The following is a 22,045-nucleotide window of genomic DNA, read 5'->3' on the forward strand; positions in this document are numbered from 1 at the left end:
CCAGGTAAAGCATGTGGAATTTGCAGTGCTGGCTGCAGGAAAACCAAAGTACAAAACAGTCGTACATCCAAAATAAAACAAGGCATTTGTTAAAGACAAACAGAACCACCCTGAAAACTAAAATAAAAATTTCCAAAACTATAATGAACCCTACTGCCATATTGCAAATAAATTATTTGTACAATTTTAGGACTAAACACAATTTCTCTTCCTAACATGTGGCCCTCAAATGAAAGTTTGCACACCCCTGATTTAAAGAGTCCATTAATACATATTTATGCTTGTCTTTTTTTTTTTTTTTGATGCTGTGACATCACCTCACCTGCAGAGGATGCTGAGTAAATCCATCTCCAGCCCTAATAACAATTACATCACAATTACTGTGGCATTAACATGAAGTACTGGTACTTCATTACTTTGTAAAGAAACATTGTCAATATTGAAAAAGCTCAAAGCTTGGAGAGCAAAAACATTTTATTACTAACACTGGAATAGCTCAATTTGTATATTGTACAGAACCTAACTGCTTTACAAAAACCAAATGATACAATATCACATGTATATACAGTGTAGTAAATATACCATCTCAAATTGTACACAAAGTATTTACAGCTGCCGCACGTACTGCATGAAAAACTCCAACTGCTTACGCTAACTGACAATTTTGCATAACATCAAATAAAACATGCCACATTTTCAGGGGGTTTCTTTACAAACCGATTTGGAAATTAGTGCAAGTCAACCGCTCGGTGAAGTTACGGACGCGTCATCCTTAACGTTCTCATTCATACAAAGCAAAACAAAAAAAATGAAAACAAGCTGGTTAACATGTGGCTCAAATGTTTTCTACACTTTTTTTTTTCTTTTTTTTTTTTTGGTTTTATGGGCAAACTAATTTTCAGGGAGCACAAGCAAATTGCAAAGCTCATTAAGTTCAATGAAAGTTTAAATGACCGATGTCAAGTCAGAGCCTCCAATTACAGTTTCAAACAAATTGCTATTTTTGCACTTTTTTTTTTTTTTTTGAAGGTGAACTATCTTGTTTTTGCTTTCTGGTAGGGCCTGACCGATACAGATTTTTTGCAGAAAAAAAAATAAATTAATCTGCTGATTATTCATTAAATATATATATAATGCATACTTGAAAGGACAATGACAAAATAAAAAGAATAAAGTGAAATAAGAATAGAATAAACTAAAATAGCAAAAAAAAAAAACAAACTGTTCGTGTGCATTTTGGCCTCTTGGGGGCAGTGTGGGGCCACGCATCCATGGTGTACACACTTAAAGAGAGTATAGAAGAAAGTTGCGATTGAATTCTATTAAAATAATCACTTTTCGCACATTGGGAAGAATTTGTGCCTTTTGTGTAGTGTTATCTCATCTGTGACAACATTTGTGTGTGGATATTTGTTTTTTGAAAGAAAAACACTCCTGAAATCAATGCTAACTTCCTGTTAGCATTTGCTAACTTCCTTTTCGATTTCGGCTTAAAACGAAGCAAGTTTTGTATTTAAAAACACAGTGGATGTGATTCTTAACATTGTGTATTTAGTTTTACAGTTAACTCCAACTGCGTCGTCATTTAAAAGACGCTTCGGGCCAACGGAATAAGCAAGATTAACATACGCTACGCACTTGCTAGTTGCTAATGCTACGCAAGCAAAATGGTGCATTCAAGGTACTCTCACGGCGTCGGAAGCTTTGGTTTTCTTCGATAACGTTGATAATCGGCCAATTGGCCGATGTTTGAAGGCCAATAATCGGCCGATTATAATCGGAGGCCGATTAATCGGTCGGGCCCTACTTTCTGGCGACAGAAGCATGCTGAGAGTTTGTGAAGGCCAATTTTAACCTTCGATTATACAAAAAAGAAGTTGATGATTATTGCCGAACAAACTTTTTTTTTTCTCCTCGTCAACTGTGTAAACAAATGAATAGTATACATAAAAAAAATAAAATAAAGGTTAGGCAAGATAAACACTGAGCTGAGAGCTATTTACAAAGTTGTGTTCCCCCGTGAACAGTTTTTGTGTAGCAACTATCGAGCTGTACAGGATTAAATAGTTTTCAGGCAATCGGGTATACGGATGATGATTGTATAGCTGACGATCACTCGGAGGCCAGTTGAGATGGCAACGTTGCACCTCGCTAATTAGTACCTGCGCTTTGACCCCGCCCCCCCGCTGAGGTTTGACATTTACAAATTGTACACACGGGAAATCCTGACAAAGGCACACCATGGAGAAAAACGTCAAACATCTTCCTTCAACTTGAACAAGTTGTTTTGAAGTCTGCGTCATGGAAACGTGGACGCGAGTTGGGGCGGGAAGCTCCGTTATCGCACGACGACAACACGTTTTGGTCCGTGCCGCCATTTTCCATCAAAAGGGGTGCGCTTTTTTGGAGGGCAAAGAAAAGCGTCCCGGATTCGTATTTTTAGTGTCGTCGTTTCTTTGCCGAGTTTCTCTTTCACCGCGTGCCGTCTTCGCTCAATTCCGCCGATGCAACCGACCGTTCACCCGTCCGGCGAAAAAGCAAATGTTGACGGAGGAGGAGAATTTCCAAGGGTAAAAAGGAGGCGTTAAAAAGTTCAAATGCAGCATGAGGCCAGAGTTGGCAGATGGGTGGAGAGGAGGAAGGGGGGGCGGGGCCGGGGGCGGGGCGTCGTTCCACGGCGCATCACACGATCTTTTTGATGCTGGTTCTCTTGAAACTGCCCGAACTGCGTTGCTTCTGGACCTGGCTGGCCGAGCCGTGGCGAGTGCGCCCCCCGCTGGACAGCGCCGAGCTGGGCGACAACTGGACGTTTTCCTTATCAACGCCTACGAACAGAAAGAGAGACTTGTTATGCTTTTTGTGCTGTCACTAGCAAATATTTAAAGAATGGATTAGTCGATCGATTATTCAATCGACGAATCCAAACTGGATGAAACATCCAAATCGACGACAATTGTCCGTGTTTCACGTTTTCCATTTGTGCGCAAAATCGGAAAACGGATCCTTCTTTTAGCTTCATTTTGGTTTTTGGAACTAATATTAAAGGGAAACTTAACTTATTTAGCCAGTTTTTATCAGTTATGATAAATTTGATATTTTCATGTACAATTAGTAGCATTCAAAAGACATTTTGCAACTTGCTGTTGACTGAAAATGACATCACAACAGGGAACAAATCACAGCTCAGCTTGTGAATGTCACATGACCAAACCTCGAAAACGTGAGCTGTGATTGGTTAGCCCTTTTGTGATGTCATTTTCAGTCGACAGCAAGTTGCAAAATGTGTTTTTAAAGGTACTAATTGTGTGTGAAAAATAATTAAAATATGACATTTATTATAGGCAAAATATTCATGTATGACTGCCAAAAATGGCTAAATAAGTCAAGTATCCCTTTAAAGAAACAAACCTTTTTTGTTTTTGTACTGAACAAATGATACACAGATTTTTTCCACCCCTGATTGTTTAACTCATTTAATCCCAAAAACGTATAAATATGTTTTTTAATACTTTGTCCCGCACTCCCCAAAACGTATTTGTTTTAAGTTTTTTTTTTTGTTTTGTTTTGTTTTTTTATGCTAAAGCATACAGACGGATTTGATGCAGCTTCTGACCTGAAGAGGTCACTTCAAGCAACGATCGGCCGGCCGATTTATCGGCCGCGATTAGAAATTAACGGCAATTTTCTATTCTTCTCATTTCTAATTGCGAGTTCCTGATCGTCAGGTGCCGATACCGATGCTCGTTCATCCCTATTGAGTAACATTTTAACCATTTGGATCATCAAAGCAATTTTTTTTTTGTCAAAATCAAATATAGAAAATGGAATTTTTGTTTGCGCGCGTTCGCGACCTGGCGAGTGCTGCGAGGTGGCCAGCGAGGTCATGGAGTTGGACAAGTTGAGGTTGGCAGTGATGCTGAGCTGGCTCTGGCTGGCGGGCGGGTACGGCGACGTGGGCGTCCGCAGTTGCTCCTCCCCTCGCTCCTCCTCGGCCGCCGGCAGGTAGCTGTCGATCAGCGCCTCCAGGAACTTGACGATCAGCTCGGCGTAGTCCGGAATTTGGGTTTGCTGCGGTCGGGTCGAGACGAGACGTTTGTTCAACGCGTGACATCCGACGTGGGCGCATCAGAAGAAGCGCACTCACCTTTGAGAAAGGACCGGCGAACCTCCAAAGTCCATTAAAACCGAAACCTGTGATAAAAAGAAGGGTCAGCGAAGGACGGCGCCGACGTCCCGCTGGCGAGCGCTCGCTCTTACTTTGCAAGTAGGACGGCTGGTACTGCGGCGGCGACTCCTCGTGGTACACGACGCTCTGCACGATGCCGTGAACCGGGTTCAGGAGGTTCGTGTCCTGACACATTGACAGCACGGTGTTGATCTTGGAGTCCAGCAGGTTGTGCCTACGGGGGGAACACAACACGTCAGGCCGATTTCGTCAGGCGCCAGATTGGGGCGTGGCCAAGAGCCGCAACATTTTGACGTCATGTACGTCGGGCGGAAAAAACTCTTTTTAACTCAGTTTGTGATGTTTAGTGTATTTATTTATCTCTTTATTCACTACTTATTTATTCAGTGATGTAAAATGTACTTGTAAAAAAACAAACAAACAAACAAACAAACTTGTATTCACACTTCAAAATGTTTGCTTTGTTCTTGTTTACTGCAAAAGTGTAAAGTAATTTGGATACAGCAACGCTTGTTCTTAAAGCACTTTATAAATAAAGTTGAGTTGAGTAGTGCTGTCACTACCAATTTTTTTTTTTTAATCAATTATCCTATTGATTATTCCATCAAATAATAAAAGTAAGTTGAATTAAGTGTATATAGGTTCTTATAATTTATTAACTTCTATATGCACTGTTAAATAGCAACAAAATTAGCTTCTGCTCAACGGTTAGCAATCGCGATTAGCATTAGCGCTAGAGATGACCACTTCAGGTAAACAAAGGCTAAAATGCTGACAGTTTTTGTTGACTAAAACTAGCCGAATAAAATTATGTTTACTTGAACTAAATTAAAGACTAAAAAGCTCGATTTATAGTTGACTAAAAAAAAAAACCGGACTGAATAAAAATATGGGATGAGGTTAGCTAACTAATACAAACTAACAAAGCGTGACTGGAGTTGAACTAAAACTTAAAAATGGCAGACAAAATGAACACTAATGTCACGGTAACGCTGCTTTGACGAGATTTTTTTTATTTTCATTTTTGAATAAATCGGAGGAGACGACGATTCCGTGATCCTTAACCAAACAACGAACGGGGTTAACGACGGTGCGCTGGTGAGAGCAGCTAAGTGAAAAAGTCTTCCAATTTCTCTTCGGAAGGATTCGAAGCGTGTCGGTCGGCTACTTACACAACTGGAAAAACTTTTGGGAAGACGACGCTCGCTTCAGCCAAGTATTCATAAAGGATTCGCTGATCAAAGTCATCCGTGGTGTATTTCACTTGGGTGGCCTGGGAAGAAAAAAAATAAATAAATGAGAGCGCGGAAGCGTTAAAAAAGAAGCAAACAAACACGACGTAACTCGTACCCGAGAGAATGTGCGTCCTTACCAGCACGGTGAGCAGGAGCGCCTGAATCTTCGGGTCTGTTAGCACCTCCTCGTCCAGCAGAACGTTGGACTCGGAAACGGACACTTTGCGAAGGTGCGAGTTTCCGATTCTTTGCGTCTCTGAATTTCGGAATGACGTCAAACAACGTCAGCAAAGGCCACCGTCACGTGCACCGTAATTAGGGCCGGGCGATTAACCGAAAATTTACCGTTACCGAAATCTACGACGATAACGACGTCGTTTTTCCCTTGTCGGTAAATTTGGTGAAAATAAAATAAAAGTAGTTTTGGTAGGCTATGTTCATTCCCCTTTAAGACATTTCTCATGTCCTAATGTGACATTGTTCAAGTCATGCAAGCTATTGTAAATATTTATACCGTATTTTCCGTACTATAAGGCGCACCTAAGAGCCTTCAATTTTTTCAAAAGCTGACAATGCGCTTTATAATCCGGTGCACCTTATATATGGATCAATATTATATATGGAAAAAGTTTGAAAATATGTCATTCATTGAAGGTGTGCCTTATATACGGAAAATACGGCACTTTAATGGTTACAAGAGATTTTCATACTTTCATTGAAAGTAACGTGTGTCAGTTGGTCAATAAATCAACAAAAAAAGCAGTTAATTTGCAATTCCTGCAGTTATTTTCAGGTGGCATATTTCATGGGCCGAATTTTTTAAAACGTTTTTCCAGTTATCGTGCATTTATCGTTACCGAGGTAAAACTGCACAATTTATGGTGCTATTGATTTTAGGTCACATCGCCCAGCCCAAAACACAATTAATTAAGGAAACGCTCCCCTGATCCGACGTACCCATCTCATAATCGTTTTCGGCAACCCGCCTCATTTTCGGCGGCGTGGTCATGCCCGATTCCATCTCGGATCTCTTCGGTGCTTTCGAGTCGGATATGAGATGATCGAAGCTCTTCCTGGTGCCTGCAAAACACGCGGAAATTGAAATATGGTGGTCGGCAGCAGACGCAATCGGGCTGCCCGATTGTCTCGCGGTCGTCACGCGACACGATTGGCTGGAAATTGACGTCAAACGTTGGAAAGAAAATATGAAAAGATGTCATTTAAATAACAAGACGTATGGACGGAAATTGTAAAAACGTAAATGAAAGATATATTGATTTAATCGTACAAATAGATTGAATCAATGATGAGTTTGTACCCAAGAGCTTCTTTGTGGTGGCTTGTGAAGGCTGCCCCATGTCCAGACTCATCGACTTGCGAGTCCGCGGGCTGATCTGACCCACTGTCGGGTAGTGATGAGCCGAAAGGTAGCGCTCCGAAACCTGAGGGGAGCTCCATGGTTGGGTTTCTCGCAGCGTCCTGAGAAAGAAAGCAAATTGGGTTCCCCGTCATCTGACAATTAGCATCCATTTTAAACATAGAAGGCCAAAACATCCCCAATGAAAATTAAATTGCACGACAGAGGGTGCTAGAACTGCACAAATGGAAAATCAACCTGACTTTTTTTTTTTTTTTTTTTTAACAGATGTGTTCCTTTTAAATATTGTGAACATGACGACGACGATATTGTGGCAGTTTTAATATCACGATATCACGATATTGCCCTTATCGTGACATCCTTAGATGACACGCAAACGCGGTTTGTGCAAGATGAGCCGAAAACGTAGGAACATTTGGAGACATTTTAATTGGTTTAAGTCAGATGTATTCAATTTTTTATTTTTATTTTTTTTTACTTTTAATTGTATTATGGATGTCCAGCACTTTGAGATGCATTTTGAATGTATGAAAGGCGCTATATAAATAAAGTTTGATTGATTGATTGATTGATTGATTTAGTGGTGATGTGGTGAATTGCCATAAACAGAAAAAGATTTTGTGCCGCTCTCATCGTAGATAAACAAACTCACTTAGAGGAAGCTAAAAAGCGGGTCAATGTGGCGGCACTGTTGACTTTGCCATCAAACGCAATAGAAAGCAGGGACATTAGCTGAGCATCGATTTTTTTTTTTTATATACTCACTCAGGCGCTACTACTTGAACCGGTCTAAATGCGATGCAACAAATTTCCATTGCTTCTAAAACTGCAATTATCAAAAAAGCGGACTTCATAAGGCAAAGTTATTCTGTTTTAAAAACAATATGGATGTCACTTTGTTTTGTGTTTAGTGTGACAGGAAACTTCAACCGGGAGTGGCAAACAGAAACGACTCAAAGTACACTTTTTTTGAGAAATTATTCGCCACTTGGAAAAATTGCACAGTTTGTGCGCATGACAAAGAAAAAATAAATACATTTGAAAAAGTCTGACGTTGGATTACTCATATCTCAAGGCAGAGTGAAACTCTGGGTTATGAACAAGCTTGTGTCGGAACAAATTAGGTCACGTACAAAACCATTTATATCATTTTTTTTTTTTTTTTTTTAAATGTAATCCAGTCGGTTTGCCAACCAAAGTTCCAGTTGACACTCGCTCCATCCATCGTCACACCTGCAGCTGGGATCGCTGATGAGACTGGAGTAGGTTTCCATTGGCACGGGATCCATCGTGAGGTCTGAAATCAGGAGCGACTTCCTGTGCTTGAGGCTGCAGCGGCTTCGGACTTCCTCGGAAACGGTAAGCAGAGCTGCCAAAAGAGCGACCGCGTGATCGTCTTTACCAGTAAAAAGAAGGCAGATGTCAAATCATCGAGCCAGCTGTGGCGTACCTGCCAGGTAGGCCACACTCTGCGTGTTGACTTCAAACTTGTCACATTTGAGGTGCTTGCTGATGAGCGCCAGCAGCGTGTGCAGGATTCGCACCGTTCTTGCTACCGTGGTGGCCGACGGATGTCGGTAACCTGGAACGCACGATTCCAGACTGTGACGATCACGATATCGATAATATCACGAGAGCTACGATTTTTGATATATTGTAAAATTTTTTTTTAACAATATATCACAATATGTGAGTGAAAAAGCCAACGAATGCCCATAAAAAGGAAAAAGGCTAATTATGCATTTATTCACTTCTGCATGGTGCCTCACTGCCTCTCAGTCTTTTAACTGTAAACATTGTAAAGTGAGACAAATTAAAGTGCATAAACATTTATAATATAACATAACACTGCACAACTGGACACATGACATCGATATCTACCGTCAGCGTATCGATAATTTATTGCAACAGAGCGCAAAAATATATTGCGATATCGATTTTTTTTCCTCCCACCTCTAAGAAAAAAAACAAAAAACAGACGGCATAAGCAATAAGGATGTAACGATATCCAAATATCACGATACAATATTATCACGATATTGTGGGGGTGTTGGCGATATTTTAAAAACGCTCACAATGTAAAAAAAAAAACAACAAAAAAAAAAAAAACACCTACAATCTCTAATAACAATATTGAGCACACATTGATGGCTTCACAAGCAAATTCGGTTCCCCTTCATCTGACATTTAGCAAATATTTTAAACATAGAAGGCCAAAACATCCCTAAGAAAATTAAATTGAACTAATAAAAGACACTAGAGGGTGCTAAAACTGCACAAATGGAAATCAATCTGACTTTTTGAACAGATCTGTTCCTTTTAATGTGAACATGACAACAACTCAACTTTATTTATACTTCTAAAGACTTATCGTGACATCCCTAATAAGCAATTTTCAACATCAATCAAAAATAATCGTGGTTATTATTTTGTCCATAATCGCCCAGCTCGACCAGGCGCTAACCGTAGCCGAAATGGTGTTCAAATGTGTCCCTAATGAATTATGAATTATGATATTCACCTTTGAGTAGGTGGCCCACGAGTGCAAAGTTGAAGTTGGCGCTGAAGTTGAGGCCCACAAAGTGATCCATCTGCTTGCAGTGCCATTCCAAAGGGCGCCTGATCTCCATAAAAACCTCTTCTGGGCTCTGAGGGAGACAAAAAAAAAACCAAAAAAAAATGTACATATTTGTGAATTTATAGATCGAGACCATCCTGGATGACGTCACTCCCATGGTGTTTTTTTTTTTTAAATAATATTGCGCACAAGTAATACACATCTTAAGAGGGAGAACAAAAAAAAATAATCATGAGGAGATTCTTAACAATATGAGCCATGAAAAACTTTTGATTACTTCTCACTGACAATGTCGCAATCTGGTTTTGAATAGTAACAGCATGATTCAATACCTTCCTATCAAGTTTCACCATCACTACCAAAGCAAAGAATAAATAAAGCAACAGTGCTGTTATCTTCATAACTTCCCTGTACAACAAAAAATAATAATAATTCTGAGAACCATAATGCATTTATTTTAAATTTTTTTTGGGACCTTGTCATTGAAGACCCGCATGGTGTCAAGCGTGTGAAGATTTTGCTCCAGCAAAGCCGTTCCTGCAGAGTACAAGTTGACTTCATCCAACTGAAGCACAGCGACGGCCACCCAAAACAGAGCTTTGTGCATCGGAGATTCCTGCGCTCGGACGGACGGACAGACGGACACAGAATTCACAAAATATTATTTCCAGCTGGAAAACATAACAGAAAAGAATTGTTGTCATTTTGTCAATTAAGAATGTTGAGACGGCAACTCAAAGTACAAACAAACAAACAAAGCAGCTGAGGCTGCTTGAACGAGCTCCATAAATAAAGATGACTTGACTGTTCTTGTGCGTTTTGGCCTTTTGGGGGCAGTGTGGTGCCGTGCATCCATGGCATACACAACTTAAAGTGAGTACAGAAGAAAGTTGCGATTGAATTCTATGAAAATAACTCGTTTATCACACATTGGGAAGAATTTGTGCCTTTGTGTAGTGTTATCTCATCCCACAAGATTTGTGCGGGGATATTCGTTTTTGTGAAGGAAAAATACTCCCAAAGTCGATGCTAACTTCCGGTTAGCGTTTGCTAACTTCCTGTTAGCGCTAGGCTAGCCATGTTTAAAAAAACGAAACCCGTTTTGTATTGAAATATGCAATGGATGTAATTCGCAACGTCGTGTGTTTAGTTTTACAGTTAAATTCAACTGCGGTGTCATTAAACAACTTGAGCGACGCTTCGGGACGACGGAATAAAGCAGAATAAGCAGAATAGCATCCGCTACACACTTGCTAGCTGCGAATGCTATGAGGTAAAGCAAAATGGTACATTCAGGGTACTTTCACAGCGTCGGTTTTCTTCGATAACGTTTTAAGGGGGAAATAGTCGGCCGATGTTTGAAGGCCAATCATCGGCCGATTATAATCGGCAGCCAATTAATCGGTCGGGCCCTAATTACCACCACAATTTTTTCTAATACGAACCACATCAGATTATACTGTACATAGGGGTGTTAAAAAATAAACTAAAGTTGTAAAAGTGCTACCTTGCCGAGTAGCGGCTGCAGCTTGGTCAGCGCGATGACCGTGGCCTCGATCAATACTTGGCTGTTGTAATTGTCCGGCCCCTTAAGACAGCTCTCGAGACCCTAAATGTGAACGACATGGAGTGACTTCTTGAAAACGACGTATTGGAAATAACCCAGATCAGCGTTCCCCCTTACCCGGTCGATGCTGAGCAGAGGACTGGCCTTGCTGAGGATTCGGATGATCTGCTTGATCTGCCCGTGGCTGACCCGCTTACTGATGCAGCCAAAGACCACGAGGGCTCGCGGCTGGAGGGACGGGTTGTACTGGAACGCAAACCTGGTCGGCAGGCAAGGTTAGCGTTTCACTCGTGCTGTCAACGTTAAAGCGTTAACTCATTCATTAATCACTAAAGAAATATCGCATTAATCATTGTATTACCACAGGTGAATCACACTATTCATTTGGACGGCAGATGATCCTTTTTAGCCGACAGCGGATGGTTATGTTAAAGGTTGCTGTTCGAGTTTGATCAGTAAACAGAACGACATGCATTAAAGTAAAGCATTTCATAAATGTTTACATATGCCGTAGGTCATTTTTTCCCATTTTCAATTATGCAAATAACTCATTTGCTCCCAATAACGTGTAAATACGTTTTTTCTTTTCATGTTCTAAGTGTCCCAAAGACGTATTTATACGTTTTTTTTTATGCTAGAGCATACTTTGATGCAGCCTATCAACTGCAAAGAATGGTTGCAGAAATGGTAGTTATTACACAAACGGCCAGCAGGTGGCGGCAGAGCAAAGGAGCCATCTAGAAAAAAAGCTAAATTACTTACAATTTTGAATAGATTTGTGAAAACTTAGCTCTCTTCTAATGCTAATTTCTGCAAAACGGAAACAGATAGAAACATACTTTTTTTTCCTGATGAAAGAAGAGACTTTAATCTTTCTTTTGATGCTTTTATAGCAATAAAACACAATATTCTGTGGGCCTTGCAAAATCAGTCCAAATCCAGTAAAACAGTCGGAAGCGAACGGGATTGCGACATGTGAAAATGGCGGCGAGCGAATGAGTTAATTGATTCGAAAAAGCAGGATGAGCGTGTGCAATGAATATACATTTTTGAAGGCGTCCTCATAACATTAAATGTCTAAAACACATAACAGGTGCGCTTCCAATTTAGCGGGAAAAATATGTTTGGAAAAAAAAAAAGCATTATTAAATCAGTGATTAATCAAAATTCTAAGATGACAGCTCTACATTTAACATGACTTTAATAAATCATAGTTACAAATAAAAATGCTAAAACCAGAGAATCGCCTTACTTCTGTGCAAGCTCTGTCCACTGGTCCAACCACTTACAACCTGGGATGTCCCTCATACAAGCCTGGAAGATGAAATGAAAAAAAAGATATTCAACTGCAATATTGCAACTCATACATTAAAGGCCCAGTATGCCGGTTTCACTCAGGAAAATGCACTTTTTAATTTAAATACAGGATGTACACACTTGAACTTTCTCTCAGTCTACACATCTGGGTTTATGTTCATCTTTGGTGGTGATTTTGTCCTAAAACCCGCAACCCCCCCAGCCTGCATTTTGCCATTTTGTGTGCAAACGAGTCAGCTGCGTGACGTCACTCCCGCGGCTATTTGAAGGCACGCACAGATTTTTAATTTTTTTTTCACTCACTCATTCACACATGTAAGCTTCTCCACCCCCCTGCTCTGTGATCGTCAAAAAACGTCAAAACACAAAATGGCAAAATACAGGCTGGGGGTTTAGGACAAAATCACCACCAGAAATTAAGAGAAGCCCAGATCTGTAAATTGAGAAGTAGTTGATTTGTTTAAATCCAGTATTTAAAAAGTGCATTTTCCAGAGTGAAACCGTCAGACTGGGCCTTTAATAAGATATTTGTAAAATACAAATCCCTGTTGTGGCGACTGACCTCCATGATTTCTAGTAAGGCCTCTGTGACGGTCTCCAGGGACGAAAGGGCAAAGGTCTCCCTTTCGTACGAGCCCGGGGAGAAGGATCGGTCTCTGTAGCTGGAGCGGAAGGCGATGACGGCTGCCGACTTGACCTTGCTGATCCCGAAGAGCAGGTAAAACTTGGGCAAGGAGAACTCGGTCAGGCTCAGTCGCAGGACCTGCTTTGTCTCTTCTAACGGCGACAACGAGAAAGGATTGATCCGGAAAGCTGGCGAGCGAACAACCCATCGCAATCGGAAGGGAAGTCCTCACCGCTGAAGTTGAGCTGCGAGCAGGTGCAAAGCGAATGGATGATGTTGATGACGAGGCCGTGGGTGGAGGCGCGGAGGGACAGCGGCCCCGTCGCCACCAGCAGGGTCACCACGTGGAACAGGTACGGCAGGTGGGCGGCCACGTCCAACGAGTTGTTGAACGAAAGCATTAGCATGTAGCGCGCCAAAATGGCGATGTCGTCCCACATCAGGTGCTGCTCGAGCGTCGGCGTCGGCGACAGGCACGTCTTGTCGATGATCTTGCACATGCGGCCGATTACCTGGCGCGGGGGAACGACAAACGACCCGTCGACAAAATCGTTACTTGCTTCTCGTATTCAACACATTGGAAATGAAAGTCCACAATAATAATGATGAAACAAAAAAACCTGATGGACTAAATAAGGAAACTGCAACTTTACGGTGACTGTTGCTTACACAATTAGGATGTATTCCACAGGGACAGGTCGGGTTTCTCTATGACGAGTACCGTATTTCCCGCACTATAAGGCGCACCTTCAATGAATGACATATTTTAAAACTTATATAAGGTTATATAATAAATGTCTGAATAAATCCCTAAATAAATCACTAAATAAATGACTAAATAAATAAAATAAATAAATAAATGTCTAAATAAATCACTAAATAAATGTCTAAATAAATAAATGTCTAAATAAATAAATAAATGTCTAAAAGTGAAATTAAAACAGATTTATTTCCATTTATATTTATTTTTTTAGATATAATTTTCAAATTATATTTTTTTTTCTTGATTTTTATTTTCACTTTTAGACATCTATTTATTTATTTTGTCATTTATTGATTTCGAATTTTGGCAGTGTTGGTCCTCCATAAGGCGCACCGGATTATAAGGCGCATGGTCAGCTTTTGGACAAAATTGAAGGCTCTTAGGTGCGCCTTATAGTCGTGAAAATACGGTACTGATACGTGCAAATGTTCTTGGAACGCACAAAAGCCTGGAGGTCAATGAGTTCAGGGAGGAGACAAGTCTCCATTGTGCTTGCTTGTTTGTTAATTTTTATATTTTTTTTTTGCTTTAGCAAAGATGAACACGAGTACAAAAAGGGAATGAAGTCGAGGCCTTGTACAAAAGTGTTCTCCCTTCAGAAAATTACATCAAATTGCAATGTTGTTATAAAGTCTCAACTGAAGGGATGTTGACAATCTTTATGATATATACTTTTTTTTTTTTTTTTTATAGGGTGATGAACACTTCAAGTGCAACACTGGCTGTTGTGATGAAACAGTGGGAACAAAGACCCTCTTACAGCGTCGTGCTGCCGTCTGCAATAATCGGAGCCAGGGCCCGGCTTTACGATTGTGTCTGACTGTGTCTTGTTTTTGTTGACGAGTCGCGAGCCCAACCGGCAAACGGCACATAATACACAGAAGCCAGTTGACTGCTAAAGTCACCAGAGATGGATTCATTTCTTCAACTGGTAAGTAGTTTTAAGATTTTTAAGATTCACAGGTCAATTATTAACCTTTTAGATTGTTTTTTGTGAATGACCAGTTCTTAGCCTTTTACAGTTTTCCTTAACCTGTAAACCAAAACCAAGTACAGTCGTGGACGAAATTATTGGCATCCCCCCCCAAAAAAATACAACATTTCCCCCAGAAATTGTTGCAATTACAAATGATTTTGCTATCAGTGTGTTTCTGTCTTTAATTTGCATTGGAAAAACACACATAACAAAAAAAAAAGAAGAAAAAAAACAAAATTGCCACAATTTTACACACAATGCAAAAAAAAGGGCTGGACAAAAATTGTTGGCACCCTCAACTAGGGATGTATTGATATCCAAACATCACGATGCGATATTATCATGATATGAAGGTCACAATACGATAATTATCAGGATATTGTGGGGGCGATATTTTTATTTTAGCTCATACTAAAAAAAAAAACTAAAAAAAAAGAAGAGATCTCCTGACCTTGCTGGAGACCAATTTGACGTTCCCCGAGGCCAAGGCCACCGCCGTGTCAGCCATGACCTCCGCCTTGATGGAGCCCAGACCGCCGGTGGCGCTCGTCTTGATGAAGCTGTCCAACACCACGTCCAGCAAATCGGTGATCTGAACACCAGATGAGATGAGAGCAGATCAGCACAAATTGCAATCATACAAAATTCGTTCCATCCATACATTCATTCATTCATTCTTTTTAATCCTCTCTAGGTTGAATGAAGTCGAAGTGAAATTCCGTGTTTTCTGCACTATAAGGTGCACCTAAGAGCCTTCAATTTTTTCCCAAAAGTTGACCATGCGCCTTATAATGTGGTGCACCTTATATACGGAAAACGTTTTTAAATATGTCGTTCATTGAAGGTGCACCTTATAATGCGGTGCGCCTTATAGTGCGTAAAATACGGTACCCACTGTCGATAAAAATGTTTTGCTTTTTTTCCCCCCATTTGTTGCGGTGCACTCGCCTGGCCCAAGCTGCCCCAGATCTTGGCTTGGATGGACGGATACATTTGCTTTTCGTTGATGGTCATGGTGATGAGCTTGTCCAAGATGGCCGTGACGCGCTGTCGCTTGGCGTCGTCGTTGTGCTTGCAAAAGCGAACGAGGTTGAGCAGCCAGGGCGTCATGTACTCCAGACAAAGATGCTTCAGCTCGATACCTGCACACCAAACATTTATTCATGTCAACAGAATTCACTTTTTTGGTCAACGCCAATGTTTCGGTGATACGATGTTACCACGTGCATAGTACTGTGTAACCACTAGTGTTGTTCCGATACCGTTTTGTTTTTTTTGACCCCCCGATACACAGCTTTGCAGTATAGGCCGATACCGATACCTCAGATTATTATTTTTTTCCCTCAACATGAAAAAGCTGCCCTGCCATTGGTTCAGAGCATTCAAGGGCCAATAGGATCTCTTAGATCGGCATGCAGTGAGCATGTCACATATCGGTGAATGTCGTGCACGAGCAGGACAAAACTGTCAAAACAGGAAACTGTAAAATTATCGATTCATGTTTTTATGAATCGATATCGGGCAATGAAAAGGAATATCGATTCGATATCGATATATCGATATTTTAGAGCCAGCCCTATTGTTCGTGCTGCTAATTCAACAAGTGAAATGAAAATGTTGCCGAGGACCAATTGCATAGACTATAAAAATGAGAGAAAAAACATTATTTGCATCAATGTTGTATGCAAATACATATCAATACACGTCATTCTGGGCGTGCGCCGGCTTACTGGATTTGCTGAAGCCCGAGATGCACTCCTCCAGGAACTCCAGCGTCAGATGGGGCTCATTGGCGGCGAGCGTCTTGCTGATGGACACGATGAAGAGCGTGTTGTTGGCCGGGATGCAGAGGCCCGACGTCTCCAATAATTGACCTTCGATCTTCAGGTTGAAGGTGCAAGTCAAAGCGCACAGCAGATTGTACGCGGCCGATCTGAGCGGGGACGGAACACCGGATTGTTGCGGACGTTTTACAGTCACGGAAAACAAGACACAAATTGCCTGAACGACGGTCCAAAACAAAAAGGAGGGTCACAATAAATCAAGGCATCGTTTTAAAATTGGCACATATATATATATATATATATATATATATATATATATATATATATATATATATATATATATATATATAAAAAAAAGCCTGTTTCCGTCCATTAATGTAATCATCAATTCATCACTATGTCGAATTGTGTCTCAAGCTAATGCTAAGTTAGCATGCTTACTTGGCTAAGTTAGCATGCTCATGCTAAGTTAGCATGCTAACTTAGCATTAGCATTAGCTTTATTAAGCACGTTGGCATGCTTAATAAAAATATCGAGGACAATGATCAAATCTGTACAAAAAGCTTAACATTAATATAAATAATTATAATTAAATAAGATTTACAATTATAATTATTTTCTGTGAATTAAAAAGAAATAATAAAAAAAACATGTTAGTCTTAACAGACTGAAACCAAAAATAGCCTGCTAAGCTAATGCTAATGTTAAGTTAGCATTCTAATGCTAAGCTAGCATGCTATGGTAATGTTAAGCTGGCATGCTACGCTAAGCATGCTAACTTAGCATTAGCTTTATTAAGCATGTTAGCATGCTAACTTAACATTAGCATTAGCATGCTATTTTTGGTTTTAGTCTGTAAAGACTAACATGTTGATTTTTTTAATTTCTTTTTAATCTACAGAAAATAATTCTAATTGTAAATATAATCATTTTCTAATTATTTTTCTTTTTTTTTTTAAGCTTTTTGGACTGATTTTATCATTGTCCTCGATCTTTTTTTGGACCATGAAGCGTTTTTGAGTACCTTAAAAAGCGCTATACAGAATAAATGTAATATTATGATGATGATGATGATGATGATGATGAATGGGTCGGCGCGACTGACCTGAGACTGGGGTCGGAGCTGCCCAGGTTGAGCAGCGCGATATTCAGCAGCGTGCCTGGAACGTCCTTGGGCCGGATCTTGGTGTGCTGCGGGATGGAGTCGGGCTGCGAGAGCTCCCAGCGCGTGCGGATGTGGATGATGGACTGGACGATGGCGTCGCATTCCTGGTGCATGAACGTCAGCGGCGTGCCCTGGTTGGCCATGGTGAGCGTGAACTGGCTCTCGTCCACCAGGCAGATCTCCTCGATTTCCGACGCGTAGTACACGTCGTTGAGGAAGACGGGCTGCCCCAGGACGCGCGTCCGTTCCGCCGACGTCACCTGCACCGCTGTCGAGCCCACCTGAGGGTGCGGAAGAAAATATATCGTTCGGCTTTTGCTTGGGGTTTCGTAACGCGGTTAAGCTCACCTTGATTGAGACCTTGGTGTCTTTGTGAGCCAGTTTGAGGGCATTGTGGGAAACTTTGAGATCTTCGTCCAGCGTTAGCGTGGCGGCGGGAAGCTTCTGCTGCTCCGCTTCAACGTGCTCGGCCAGCTTGGCCGGCGAGTCGATGAACTGGAGCCGCTTGCTGCCCTTCAGACCCGTCAGCAGCCGCTCGTGGTATTTGGTGTACTCCCGCACCCAACTGTTGCAGTTGTACACGTAGACGGCGGCCACGTTCTCGTACGCAAAGCCGGGGAAGACCACGAACCACTTGGACAAGAAATCCGTCTTGAAGCGGTTGCTCGGCCCCACGTGGGTCAAGTCCACCACGATCTCGTACGGTTTGGCGTAGTAAGGTTTGAGGGTGAGCAGCACGTGGTAGATGAGCAGGTCTCCGTTGATCTGGCCCGTTTTGAATCTGGGAAAAATGATATGAAAAACGGACCTTGTCATATTGGAAGATTTTCTTTCGGAGGTGATGGTGATCAATAGGGATCTAACGATATCCAAACATACGATACGATATTATCACGATATGAAGGTCACGATACGATTACAAGCAAATTCGGTTCCCCTTCATCTGCCAATTAGCATACATTTTAAACATAGAAGGCCAAAACATCCCTAATGAAAATTAAATTGCACTAATAAACTAGCCACTAGAGGGTGCTAAAACTGCACAAATGGAAATCAACCTGACTATTTTTAAACAGATGTGTTCCTTTTAAATATTGTGAACATGATGACGATGATATTTTGGCAGTTTTAATATCACAATATCACGATATTGCCCTTATCGTGACATCCCTAGTGATCAATAGGGCTGCGAATCGTTGACTGTCTCACGATTCGATTCGATTACGATTTTTGGGTCTTGGAGTCGATTCAGACTCGATTTTCAATTCTCGATTCAAGCGATTTTCGATTCAAAATGATGTGATTGACCATTGATTTCTGCTTCCATTTACAGATATGCACAACATTGTCATGATCGACTGCAGTATGATTTGCAAGACAAAATGACAGAGACATTAAAGTGTTTTTTTGTTGTTGTTGAAATATTTATTAATTTTGTATTGTAAGTGCCTTTTTCCACAAAACAGCATGTGGGCTACAACTGCCCTTTTCCCCTTCTTCTTCTTAATTTCTAATTTAAATAAAATCGATTTAAATGAGAATCTTGATTCTTTTATGAATCGATTATTTTTTTGGCACACCCTTAGTGATCAATGTGGGTTGATGTATGCGACAAAAATAAATACAAGGGATGCACGATAATATCGGTGGCCGATAATTATCGGCAATTATCAGACAATTTGACTTCAAACAGATAAACCAGATAATAGCGAAATCTGCTAATAAATATCGTCAATTTGATTTCATACAGATAAACCAGATAATAAAGAAATCCAGCAAAAATTATAGACATGCCATCTTTTGTGCTTGTGTCTCACATCAATAAAATTCAGCTTCCTGGTGCTTTACGTACATTGAAACATTGTGCAAAGTTTAGACAATCTTTCAATGTATTTGTTAGATTTATAGTAGGACTCGAAAGTACATTTGTATTCAAGTTAATTTGACAAACAATTATCGGCTTCCTTATCGGTTATCGACATCGGCACTTTTAAATGATTGGTTTATCCGTATCGGTTGAAAATAGCATTATCGTGAATCCCTAATAAATACTGTTTGGAATAGCAGAACATGTTTCTGTCTTTTTGTTGTCAGGTTTGTGTCACGAGTCCAAAATAACGACACCATCGAAAGGGCGAGGAAGTAGAATATCAACAAGAAATTGTGCAAGTCAAACAAGAGCGCTCTCGCTCTCTCGAAGGAAGTAAGTGTCGACGCAAAATTGTGCAACGTCAGCTCAGGCAATTTTCAGAAAAGCAACTTGAGATGAAATGAAATTATTATTTTTCTTCTTCTCTAAATGACAGAAGAGAATGGAAGGAACAAGAGCCGCCTGCTTGTTGGTCCTGCTGTCACTCGCTCACGTCAACGCAGACGTTTCCTTCCCAACGGTGGCCTCCAACCAAACCGGCACAGATCGCGCAAACTCTTCCGACGGTGGCGCTGGATCGGACTGTTGGGCCGACGCCCAGATCGCTCTCGTCGCTCTCGCTTCAGCGGGTTTTCTGATTTGCTGCCTGTCCGTCGCCACCGCGGCGCTGGCGTGTCAAGTCCGCCGCGCTCGGCGGCAGGTTTATGCCCCGCGGGCCTCCCGCTCCGATATGTTCTTGGTGAGCAGCGCAGACGACTGGGACGACGCAAAGCGCCCGTCCGACGGCGGAGGACTGGTCGGGCCGTGCGACAGCGGCGTCGTGCCGGAGGAGGTGACGGCAGAAGACGACGACATGATACAGGAAGAGAAGCGATTTGAAACGAACAGGGAAGAGGAGGGAGCAAGCGCGGAAAGCGTACGGGAGGGAAACGCTTTTAACGGCGAGGCCAACGACGGTCGGATGTCGCGCTCACGTTCACAAGACTTGGAAATGTCAAAGTGACTTTGGTAAAAACTGAAGTCTTTGACACGGAATCTGACTTCAACAGAGAGTTAACAAGGTGTTTACTTGCTATAACTAGTTCAAATGAGGAGCTTCCTCATATGATCGCAACATAATATTTCGGTTTATGATGTTTGTATAGGGCGGTGCTTCTTAATTATTAATGTTCACCCATAAATTCCTTATTCAAGTGAGACCGGTATTAACACAAATTGACACAATTAGCACGTATGACGTATAAAAAACGGAACCGTTCGGCTTGACATCAGAATGCAACAGGTTGCCGCTGGTTTCACAAGACTTCCTGAATGTGAAACAGGAGTCAGTCAGTCTTTATAAGCACGACAGTTACTCGTACTCAAACGCTCTTCATTCAATTGAAGATAATCTTCGTGTGCTTTCGGAGAAATACGACCAACATTGGTAAGAAATTCAACACCTTCATCAATATTAAAAAAATTTTTTTTTCCAGATAGAAATTTTGTTCTTTAGAATTCTGATCATCTTGAAAAACAATTAGGCATGATTTGAGTTCTATCAATTCAAAGACTGATCGACTGTATACACACACAAGATAAACTTATATTGTAAAGAGCTGTTCAAAATAACGGAGCCGCTCTAAAACTCTGGAATTTGTTACTAAAAAAGTGGAAAATGTTGTGACTTACTGCTGCAATGAGTTGTTTTTGCAAACTACATCTTTTCAAAAAATTGTCTATTTTCTGTCAACTAAGACTTAATATCAACTAGGGCTGAACAATTTTCAGAAAAGACTAAAAAAATTGTGATCTTTCTGACGGATAAAGAATTTGAGTCGATTCAAAATGTTCTGAAATATTTTGTCACTGTGTACATCAGTGCTTCTCAAATAGTCATTTAAAATTTTAACCGAAAACTTTCGAAAATTACAGCTACAAAGACGCAAGACAGATGGAAACTCTGATCCTGCACTGCATTAGCCTGGTTGTCACATTGTCACTGCATACGAGCGGCGCGGCAACATTTGGCGACGGGATGATGGAAGCGACAACTGGTGAGATTGATGGCAACGTCACTCACGTCCGGCTGCCGACGGTCGCTTACGATCAGAAATCTCCTGGAAACGTCACAGAAGACGTCGAGGTGGCTCGGGCAACGACCGCCAGCTTCATGACTTCCCCGGAAACGAATTCCAGCGTCGGAATGACAAACGCCACAAAAGCATTTCAAAGCGGCGCGTCGCCAAGATCCGGCCAAGGCCGCCACGTGGAACGAAACTCCACTGCTGAAATGACGCGTTCGACGACAGATTCAAACTTCAGTTCCACCGCATCGTCAAGCTCATCTCTTCAAGACAAACTGACGCCAACAAGTGGAGATACGACTCGGTCCACTGATGTGGACAAACCTTCAAGAGTCAGCATCGTCACGGAGTCAACTAAAATCCAAGAAAATTCTCCCAATGTACTAATTCACAGTAAAGTTTTGGCCGGACTAATCGGTGTAGCTCTGGTATCAATGATGGTCGGATTCTTGGTCATCTTTGTGAAGAAACGCAAACTTGAGAAGCAGCAGATAACGACGAGTGACTGGGCGGGTCCTTCGCCGTTTATCAGCC

General features: G+C 41.3%; 1 protein-coding gene across 4 annotated transcripts in view; it reads right to left on the reverse strand.

Annotated features, from left to right (window-relative positions):
* Window positions 1–456: 456 nt before the first annotated feature.
* Window positions 457–22,045, reverse strand: part of nf1a (neurofibromin 1a) — a 54,658-nt gene continuing 33,069 nt past the window's right edge. For all 4 annotated transcript variants that reach the window (XM_077540732.1, XM_077540731.1, XM_077540733.1 and 1 more), the window contains 22 exons: window positions 17,924–18,356; window positions 17,516–17,856; window positions 16,356–16,558; window positions 15,574–15,767; window positions 15,077–15,217; window positions 13,119–13,398; window positions 12,824–13,038; window positions 12,197–12,258; window positions 11,062–11,203; window positions 10,885–10,986; window positions 9,853–9,993; window positions 9,321–9,447; window positions 8,250–8,381; window positions 8,033–8,168; window positions 6,740–6,900; window positions 6,379–6,501; window positions 5,559–5,677; window positions 5,359–5,459; window positions 4,258–4,400; window positions 4,145–4,191; window positions 3,852–4,068; window positions 457–2,825 (listed from right to left, as the gene is read on the reverse strand). In XM_077540732.1, coding sequence (XP_077396858.1) covers window positions 2,683–2,825; window positions 3,852–4,068; window positions 4,145–4,191; window positions 4,258–4,400; window positions 5,359–5,459; window positions 5,559–5,677; window positions 6,379–6,501; window positions 6,740–6,900; window positions 8,033–8,168; window positions 8,250–8,381; window positions 9,321–9,447; window positions 9,853–9,993; window positions 10,885–10,986; window positions 11,062–11,203; window positions 12,197–12,258; window positions 12,824–13,038; window positions 13,119–13,398; window positions 15,077–15,217; window positions 15,574–15,767; window positions 16,356–16,558; window positions 17,516–17,856; window positions 17,924–18,356 — 3,703 coding nt within the window. In that variant the 3' untranslated portion in view covers window positions 457–2,682. The remainder of the gene's footprint in view (window positions 2,826–3,851; window positions 4,069–4,144; window positions 4,192–4,257; window positions 4,401–5,358; window positions 5,460–5,558; window positions 5,678–6,378; window positions 6,502–6,739; window positions 6,901–8,032; window positions 8,169–8,249; window positions 8,382–9,320; window positions 9,448–9,852; window positions 9,994–10,884; window positions 10,987–11,061; window positions 11,204–12,196; window positions 12,259–12,823; window positions 13,039–13,118; window positions 13,399–15,076; window positions 15,218–15,573; window positions 15,768–16,355; window positions 16,559–17,515; window positions 17,857–17,923; window positions 18,357–22,045) is intronic.

The sequence above is a fragment of the Festucalex cinctus genome, chromosome 13, assembly GCF_051991245.1.
Source record: "Festucalex cinctus isolate MCC-2025b chromosome 13, RoL_Fcin_1.0, whole genome shotgun sequence".
In the NCBI taxonomy this organism is placed as follows: Eukaryota; Metazoa; Chordata; class Actinopteri; order Syngnathiformes; family Syngnathidae; genus Festucalex; species Festucalex cinctus.